Here is a 9,232-nt window from a genome sequence, read left to right as displayed (position 1 = left end):
TTTTCAGGAAGCATTTTTATTTCATATAGTCTTCAAGTTACTTTTTAAGGATTATTCCTAGACCTAGGTACTTTATGTATTTGTGGATATTATAAGCAAGAAATATATTTTTAATGTTTCCCTGTTTATTGATCATGGGAAAGATTGGCTTGTAAATATTTTTCCTATATCCAGCAACATTATTAAACTTTCTTGTAAGTTATAATAGTTTTTCAGTTCTAGTTATAATCATACCACATTAACTAAGTCTTTTTAAGCAGATATAGCTTCTTTTCCTTTAGTTTTTCTATTGCATTGTTCGGAATAGTGGTTCTCAAGCAGAGAGACTTTGCCCCTCAGACATTTAGCAATGTCTGGAAACAGTTCTGATTGTCACGGCTATCTGGTAAGTGAAGGCCGAGGGTGCTGCTAGACATTTTGCAATGGGTAGGACCCTCCCCACAACAGAGTCATTTGGCTCAAAATGTCAACAGTGCTGAGATTGAGAAACCCTGCTCCAGAACCTCTAGTAACATACAAAGTAGTGTTGAAGTTAAAGCAATCTTGTCTTATTCCTGATTTTAATGTGAATGTCTATCATTATTAGGGATAAAATTTGACATAGTTAGAATTATAAAAGAAGGAATTTATTCAAGAATACTTTGTGAACTAGTAATTCTCCAGTGGTGATAAGTTAATCATGGCAGTGGTTCTCAAAAAGAGGAAGTTATAGAAGAGGTGTGAGAAGGTAGGTAAAGAAGTCCATTATGTGGTTGATGATTGCCAAGGGACATGCCCTTCCTCACTGGAATTACTAAAGCATAAAGTACTATGAAAGATTAGTTAGTATCACCTAGATTACATTGGACCTGCACCCCTTTCTATTTTGCCATTGAAACAATGATATCATTCGCAGTGAAGGTCCTCTTTAGGTTAGAAACTTCTGTGTACTTAATATTTTTATGTATGAATGGGTCAGACTCAACTCTTATTTTTCCTCATTAGCATATTGAAGACATTTTTCAATTGTCTCTTTTCATCTAATATTGATGAGAAAGCTGTTAATATGTCAGTTTTCATTCTTTATAATCTCTTTTATGGGGAGCTTTTTTATTCTTGATGCTGTAAAATTTCACTACAATGGATCTTTTTCCTCACTTTCTCTTTCCTCCCAGAACTCTAATTAGATCTTTTGTTCGAACTACATGTCTTAACATCTCAAGTACCATTTCTTTGTTCCTTTGGCTGAGAATTTCTTACCTTTAAATCACTTGCTTGATTAGCTGTGTTTGAATATTCAGTCCATTTGTTAACTTGATTTCTTTTTACCCTAAGATATCTAATTGGCCCTTATCACTTTTTCTTGCTTCAAAAAAATATTCCTTTTTTTCCCCCCAAGATTTTACCTCACTTTCAGTGACCTGTTTTCTTGTAATTGCTTCTGTCATATATTGACTTTCCTCAAGTTTAAGAATTTACACTATTTTGGGGTGCCTGGGTGGCTCAGTCAGTTAAGCATCTGACTTCAGCTCAGGTCATGATCTCGCAGTTTGTGGGTACGAGCCCCGTGTCAGGCTCTGTGCTGACATCTCAGAGCCTGGAGCCTGCTTCGGATTCTGTGTCTCCCTCTCTCTCTGCCCCTCCCCACTCACACTCTGTCTCTCTCTCACTCTCAAAAATACATAAACCTTAAAAAAAATTTAAAAAGAATGTACATTATTTTACAAACAGAATACATAATCTGAGTAGGTACTGTTCTACATATTTTACATATTAATTTGCTTAATCCTCTTATTAACTATAAACTAAATACTATTAACCCCACTCCATAGACAACTAAAGTGAGTCTATGATTGAAGTAAAAATTTTATTCAAGGCCTTGGAGCTAGTAAGTTTTGGAGTGACAACGTAATCCTATAGAGCGACCTTTCTTCCCAGGTTGTATACGAGTTACATGAGGCCCTTGGGTCTGACCCAAGCTTCCATACTCATTATTTCCTCCTAAGCAATTATGCTGGTAGCTGCCAGCTGGCCCACAGTGGAGAGGGTAAGGGCATCCCCATAGTCTTCAGTGCCTTCATTGCCTGTGTACCCTCCTATTTGCTACGCCTACCTTCAGCTGTGAAAGGACACTTTGGTTGCAGCTGCCTATCCCCTGTACACTTTCAGGTGGGAGTCACCATTTCTAGACCAAGAGCTCTTGTTAGCTTTGCATTCAATTAGGAGAAAACCCTCCTATTTTCTAGACTTAAAATAGGTATCCAAGCTAGAGGGGAGGGGAGCTATAGTAAGACCTAAGGAAATTACTACTTTCTATTATATCCACTTGGACTGGTTGAATTTATCAAATCCTGACTGTGCATCTGGGTGTTTGAACTATGAGGGAAGGCTTTTTTTTCAGTGGGAACGTACCCACTGTTCCAGGAAGCTTTCGCCAAACTCACATTGATGGAAATAACCCTTCTTGTACTCCAATAGCAATTTAACACATAATTATAATGCAAAACCAATTTATTTCCACGTGTAACAATGAAGATGGGATACTAGATAAAAAGGAAAGCAGTCTTCTGTCAAATAGAGATCAAGATTCTTAAGTAGCTGCCTTTGAAACCTATTACAGTGGAACATTCACTGTCGCCTTCAGATGTTAAGCCTCTTTACCTGATGCTTCACCAGGTTTTTCAGGTGTGACCTCCTTCTCAGTCAGCCTGTCTAATTCCTTCTGATAGCTACGTTGGTATTCCAGATAGTTTATGTTCCTTTTCTGTTTAGCCAGGAACTTTTTCAGGAAGTTTAGGAGCTACAAAAATAAAACCGGGAAGGACTAATTGAAGACCTTTGTCTGCAATGGGAGATGATCTAAGATCTTGCTACCCAACTTATAGTGCGTGGACCAACAGTCCTGGGAGTTTGCCAGAAATGCAGAATCTCAAGCCTCACCCAGACCTAAGAGATCAGATTTTAAGAAGGAACTAGGCTATTCATATGCATATTGAAATCTAAAGAGCACTGGTTGAAGACATTCAAGACCGCTAGGGGAGTACAAATATCCACTTTTAATGAATATGAGTGTTAGAGCATCTCCTCAGAAGTACAGATTAATTTAAGTAATGAGCTCCTACTGCAATGGTTTTCTACCCTGTTTATCTGAATCACATGGAGGTTTTGAGTAGGCACCCAGGCCCCATTCCTAAAGTTTTAGATTTAAGTGGTCTAGCATAACACCCAGTCATTTGTAGCTTTTCAGAACTTGTCAGTGAGTCCAGTATCTTCTAAGGTTGATAACTTTTGTATTAGGACTTTTTTTTTTCCCACTGACTCTGAGAACCTAGGGAGTTGGCAACAAAGTTACCACTACAAGGTAGAGTGTTCACCATCAACCAAGAAGACTTCAGAAAAGTCTATAGGATAAGGGGTCATCATTAATATTCAGTTTTTCAGGGACACTCAAGGATAGTGGTTCTCAAAGTGTAGCCCCTGACCAGCAACATCACCTGGAAACTTGTTAGAAATGCAAATTCTTGGATACTACATAAAACAAATTGAATTAAAAACTCTGGGGGGGGGGGGGGGGAACAGGGCCCAGCAGTTTGTTTTAGTAAATCCTCCAGGTGATTCTGTTATGCATTAAAACGTAAGCACTTTTGGTCTAAGACATTTACAAGCCAGCAACATTATCTAGAGTGGATCATTCCCAGAAAGTCTTCTCCATCTTGTGTTGAGTTGCACTCCTCCTTGCCGGTACACCTACTCTTCCCACACCAACCTACTCCCAGAAATGAGTTCATGTATGTGCTTGAGGAAAATAAGCACATATGGGACGATCTATTTTTTTGGACCCATTTCTTAGAAGTCTTCACAGAAGTGAAAGATAACCTTGCTTTCAGAGTTAACTACTTACATCAGTTTCACTATTTTGAGAAGCCAAGTTCATCAGGTCTTGTAGGAGCTTGTTTAATGTGTTTTCCAACTGCAGAGCAGACTCTATAGCTTGAATGCCAGTTCCCCAGTTATCAATGTCAGGCCTCTGTTGAAGAGGAACAAGGAAGTCACTTTTCTACCTCAGAAACTTTATTACACTCTACACCCTGGGTTCCATTATGACTAGGTTTACATAGGCTAGTAGTTTCCAAACTTTGTGGCACAATGGAATCAGCAGCGAATCTTAAATACTCATGTCTGGCTCTCAAATGCAGAAATTCTGGCTTAATTGGTATGGGGTGTAACTGGGTATCGAGATTTTTAAAAGCCCCCCATGTAACTTTAATTTATTACAAAGCTTGACTACTACCAGTACAGTTACATGGGCTTTGGGATTCCATGATGGCGGTTCAGTTCTATTACTACTAGACATTTAGTTCTCTTTATAAAGCTGGAGTTAAAAGAACCTGTCAGATTAGTAGGACTGTTTCTACACATAATACCCCCAGTTAAGGTTTAGATGATCCTTTTGGAGTGTATGTCCCAGTGAAAAAGAATTTGTTTTACTACATTGAATATAGCCATATTAGATACCTGAGCGTGCATCTGAATTAGACTAAAGATCTAACATAAGATACTAACACATTTAGGAAGAAGTCATTAGAGGAGTGCTTCTCAAACTATGCAGAGCATTAGAATCACCTGGAAAGCTTGTTAAGATACCATTCCTTGGGCCCCACCCCTAGAGAATCTGAATCAGTTTGTCCCGTTTGGGTCCATAAATTTTCAGTTTTATTAAGTTCCTATGTGCTGCTGATGCTGTTGGTCCATTAAAACAAACAAACAAACAAGCAAACAAACAAACAAAGGGGCCCCTGCCTGGCTCAGTGGGAAGAACATGAGACTCTTGTTCTCAGGGTCATGAGTTTGAGCCCCACGTTGGCTGTAGAGATTACTTAAATAAATAAAAACCGAAAGAAAAAAAAAGAAAGAAAAACCAAACAAGCTTTTGGTGGCTAAGATTTACTCACAAAATATGAAGAGATTACAAATAAGACACATGCTTGCCCTCAAAGTCCATTGCTATGATCCCATCTAAGAACATGAGTAACCTTACAAGTTAGGTAGCAACTAATCATTTAGCTCTCTGGACCCGTGGAGTTGATCCTAACAAAGTAACAAAGTCACACAGTCACCTTAATCACCGGAAGGCAGATTTTACTCCGATGCTCTCTGAGATAGGTTATGAACTGCTTTGCATGTTCTTTCTTCACCTCAATTTGGTCTTCAAAGAAGGGGAGATAAAGAGGTGCTTCCGTCTCTTCATCGTAGTAATAGGACTGGAACAGGGGTGAGAATGGGGGCAGAATGGTGGTGAGAGAAACTGAATTTCAAGACTGAAAAATCCTACATAAGCTCACTTCATTATTTCCGTGTGGTTCAAAGGAGGCCTTCTTTGTTCTTTCCGTAGTTTGTCTTTTGATTTTCAGAAGGCCCAGGCTGTCTTTCTGAACCCAGGCTACCTCAAGGAGAAGCCACCCAGATTCTAATGTGCTGGTGCCTAATCTTTGGCCACTATGGCCTTTTTAGGGGTCAGATTGGTGAACCTGACATGCTGCCATTTATTTCCAGTTAAACATGTAGAAATGCTGGCAGAAGTCCAGCATAAGTTGACATTTTAAATGCCAATCTAGTTCATCAATCCTAATATATCTACATTAACTCTCTAAGACTATATGGGTGAAAAATTGCTTATTTCGTTTTTCCACATAGTTGATGCTCATATAGCATTGGGAAGCCACAAGAAAGCACTGTGATTCTCCCTATCACCTCCCATAGTTTGTAATCGCAGCTCTGAATCATTGGGCCTCAGTGCGGCAAAACCCTAGCCTCTAAGTTACTGTCTCATCTAGTATCAACCCACAAACATGCAATAGCTAGCATTACTAAAGATATAGACGATATGTCATCACCCCAACCAGAGCTAAAACCTCCCTCCCAGAGCCTCAAAAACTCATACTAACCATAGTTAAATAAGCATCACTGACATTCAGCTCATAAGATGCTAGATAATTAACAGCAACCCTACAGGCCTCAGAGAGGAGTTTTTGAGCCTGGGATCCCATCTCAGCTTTAGAGGAAACCAGGCATAAAAAGGGCTACCCGTTAAGGTAGGAGACTTCTTAAATACCAACAGGCATATAGCCAGCCCACTTCCATCCAGCTGAAAACTAGATGAAATTCCATCCAGCTGAGATTAACAGCTACTAATCTACCAATGAGGATGTTGTTTCTGCATGAAAACACCAGTCTGACCTAAGAAAAATGGGGGTGGGGGGCAGGAACCCTAATCCTCCTAACCCAGCAGCGTTCAGTTTTCTCCCTCACATTCACTCTGAATATGAGAAAGTTAATACATTTCCTGAACAGGGAAACATTAACAGAGTAGCTGCATTACATTTCATTTTCTTCTTTCTTCAAAAACTATTTATGGCACATCATGCTAGGTCCTGTGGGGAATCTAGGAAGACTGACTAAAATACATTCCTTGCCTAATAGATGACATATCCCCCACCCCGTAAGGTCTCAACACACACAACTGATCTAATGGCAGGATATGATGGGAGTTCTAAAGTGTCAAAAGCACATTTAGCTGAGAGGATTGGGGCAGATTTTATTCATAAACTGACATTTGAAATTGGCCTTGGAGGGTGGGTAAAATGTAGAGAAACGGAAATGGAAGCAGGGCGTCCACCTGGAGAACAGACACACAGAGGCTATAGGGACAAGATATACAGTGGTTTCTCCAAACTTCAGAAGACTGCTTGGTTGAGCAACCTTTTGGCTCCTTCCTCAAACTGTCCTCAAAAGTCCCTACCTGTCTCATCACACACCTTCTTTATTTGCCTCCTTGGAGGGCAGAGACTGTTTTACTTATTTTGGTATTCCCACAGCCCATAATGAAGTATTTTGTAAATAATAGGTACTAAGTCAACATTTACTAAATAAAAATATATTTTATATGTGCAGCCCTGTAAAATTTCTCATGGTCTGGTGGATTCTTAGTTTGAGCCTAAGCCATGTTTAGTTGAGCTGAAATAGACGTGACAGGTCATCAAAACTCTATGAGGCAGTAAGGAGTGAGAGCATCTCCCAAGGGAGAGGTCTTCCTAAGAGAAGGACCCAAGCATTCCAAGTTTGGCCCAATCACAAAGATAAGGTCATCAAAGGGAAGGAATCATTATAAAAAGTCCTATCATTTGTCACTTTTGTTCCCTGACCCAACATTGCCTTTGTCGCCACTTGAATTCATGCCTTTAATCCCAGAGAAGTACTTTAGGTGCTTCTCAAACTGTTATTTGAATATGAATCACCTGGGGTTCTTGTTAAAATGCGCATTCTGATTTTGGAGCCTGAGATTCTGCATTTCTTTTCTCCATTCCTTCCTTCCTTCCTTTCCTTCCTTCTTCCTTCCTTCCTTCCTTTTTCTTTCTTTCTACTTTTCTTTCTTTCTCTCTTTCTTTCTTTCTTTCTTTCTTTCTTTCTTTCTTTCTTTCTTTCTGTCTGTCTGTCTGTCTGTCTTTCAGGGAGAGAGTATACACCAGGAGGGGAGAAAGCAGAGGGAGAGAGAATCTTAGGAGCCCGACATGGAGCTCAATCCCACGACTCTGGGATCATGACCTGAGCAGAAAATGAGAGTTGGATGCTCAACTATCTGAGCCACCCAGACACCCTGAGATTCTGCATTTCTAAAAAGACTGCCAAATGCTACTGAGTAGCAAAGTCTGCCACATTTTGAATAGCTAAGGTGCCAAGACATGGAACACTTATGGCACTGCTGAGGAGCCCTCTACTAGGAGAGGAGAAGGGGGCCTTCCACGCTGCTTCTCCACACCCCTGCACTGCTCTGGCCTGTCAGGGCTTCCAGACCCTCCATGGCAGCAGACTGGGAATGTAGCAGTGCCAGGGCGCTCAGCAACATCTGGCCTGCAAAGGTTAGAGCTGGGGAAGAGGAAAGAAAATGACAGCTAACCACATGGTCAACTGGTGGTGCTCATAGTATGTGTAACATATTGCCAGAAATCCCAAAAGAATTTGGGGAAACTTCAGGAGATTAGGGTCCTGTGTGAACAGATGGGGAAAAGTGACAATAAAATCTGGGCTATTACTTTAATATGACCCCATTTCCAAAACAGTAAATTTGGAAGATAAAGATCTTATTTACACGGACATAATATGAGAGTTGGATAATTTCTAGGTTATCTATAACATCTTTTCATGTAAATATTCCATAATGCTGCCATTCCAAAACACAGAACTGGTATGTATGAACAAAATGTTCCTGCTCTTGTGGGTTAAACATTATTAAAAAACATTACCATCTGATCACTTAAAAACAAACTTGCCAATATATAGAAAAAAAAGGGAGGAAAGAAATACAACATCAACATCAGTAACAGTTGTGTGAATATGGGAGCTTTACAGGTGATTTTTTTCTTTTTTTTATTTTTCATATTTTCTCAAGCTTCTATAATCTCTCTCTATATTTTCATTTTTAAAAGTAACCTAATAAAACCTTTCTAGAGAATTAACACAATGCTTTTCCCTAATGGAAGCTCCACATACATATTTATGAACATATCATTTGTTTTCTAATTATAAATGTAGTGTATGATCATTATAAAGTATTCCAAAATTATAATATATAATGTAGAAGTGAAAGTCCATGGGTAACACTGTAGTTCCTATATGTATTTTTAAATATAATTTGATTATACCATCATTAAATTTGGGTAACCTAATGAATTGACTTTTGAATTATAGAAAGTGATCAGACTGGTCTATGTGCCCTTTCCCCTGGAATGTGCTGGAAATACAAAGACACTTTTTTTTTTAATTAGATAACTCCTCTTAAAGTTTTTTTAAACCTAATTCACACTTTCTGTCCTGTTAGTTCACCTTATCATCTTCCTGATGATTAAGAAAGAAGCAAGGCTAATCAAGAAATTTTTATCTTAAAAATAAAATATCTTTAGTGGAGCATTTATTGTGTTCTTTGTGCACATGTTGTCCCTATTCGTTTTCAGTCTCATGAGGAGAGAGCCTACATTTCAGTCATCTTTGTATCTCCCAGAGCATATAATAAAGTGCCGTGGCCCATAGAAAGCACTCAGTGAATTATAGTGACTGAACAATTTGAAAGTAAAAAGGAACCTAAAAGTTTAAAGTTGTTGCTTGTCAAGAAAGGAACAATGGACAGAACCGAATGAGTACTTTGCACTTTGGAAAAGCAGATTTCAAAAGTTCCCAAAAATCACGTGGGAGGGAGAAA

At 39.1% G+C, this 9,232-nt stretch overlaps 1 protein-coding gene across 1 annotated transcript; it reads right to left on the bottom strand.

Annotated features, from left to right (window-relative positions):
- Window positions 1-3,813: 3,813 nt before the first annotated feature.
- Window positions 3,814-7,882, bottom strand: LOC121036502 (soma ferritin-like). The gene is made up of 3 exons (XM_040485020.1): window positions 7,796-7,882; window positions 5,097-5,240; window positions 3,814-4,006 (listed from the first exon to the last, which is right to left on the bottom strand). Exons 1-3 carry the CDS (start codon window positions 7,880-7,882, stop codon window positions 3,869-3,871), a joined length of 369 nt encoding a protein of 122 aa, XP_040340954.1. The 3' UTR covers window positions 3,814-3,868.
- Between the last annotated feature and the right edge of the window lie 1,350 nt (window positions 7,883-9,232).

Source organism: Herpailurus yagouaroundi, unplaced genomic scaffold (assembly GCF_014898765.1).
Source record: "Herpailurus yagouaroundi ecotype Mexico unplaced genomic scaffold, PumYag 162, whole genome shotgun sequence".
NCBI lineage: Eukaryota > Metazoa > Chordata > Mammalia > Carnivora > Felidae > Herpailurus > Herpailurus yagouaroundi.
The sequence above is the reverse complement of the archived record's forward strand: the minus strand, read 5'-3'. Positions and strand labels throughout refer to the sequence as shown.

What these genes read in the sequence shown, in the direction of transcription:
- LOC121036502 (XM_040485020.1), bottom strand. Translation starts at nt 7,882, where the DNA reads ATGTTGCTGAGCGCCCTGGCACTGCTACATTCCCAGTCTGCTGCCATG. An exon ending in CAGGCCAGAGCAGTGCAGGG is followed by an intron (nt 5,241 to 7,795) that starts GTGTGGAGAAGC and finishes CCCCTGTTCCAG; the next exon opens with TCCTATTACTACGATGAAGA. An exon ending in TCTGCCTTCCGGTGATTAAG is followed by an intron (nt 4,007 to 5,096) that starts GTGACTGTGTGA and finishes CCTCTTCAACAG; the next exon opens with AGGCCTGACATTGATAACTG.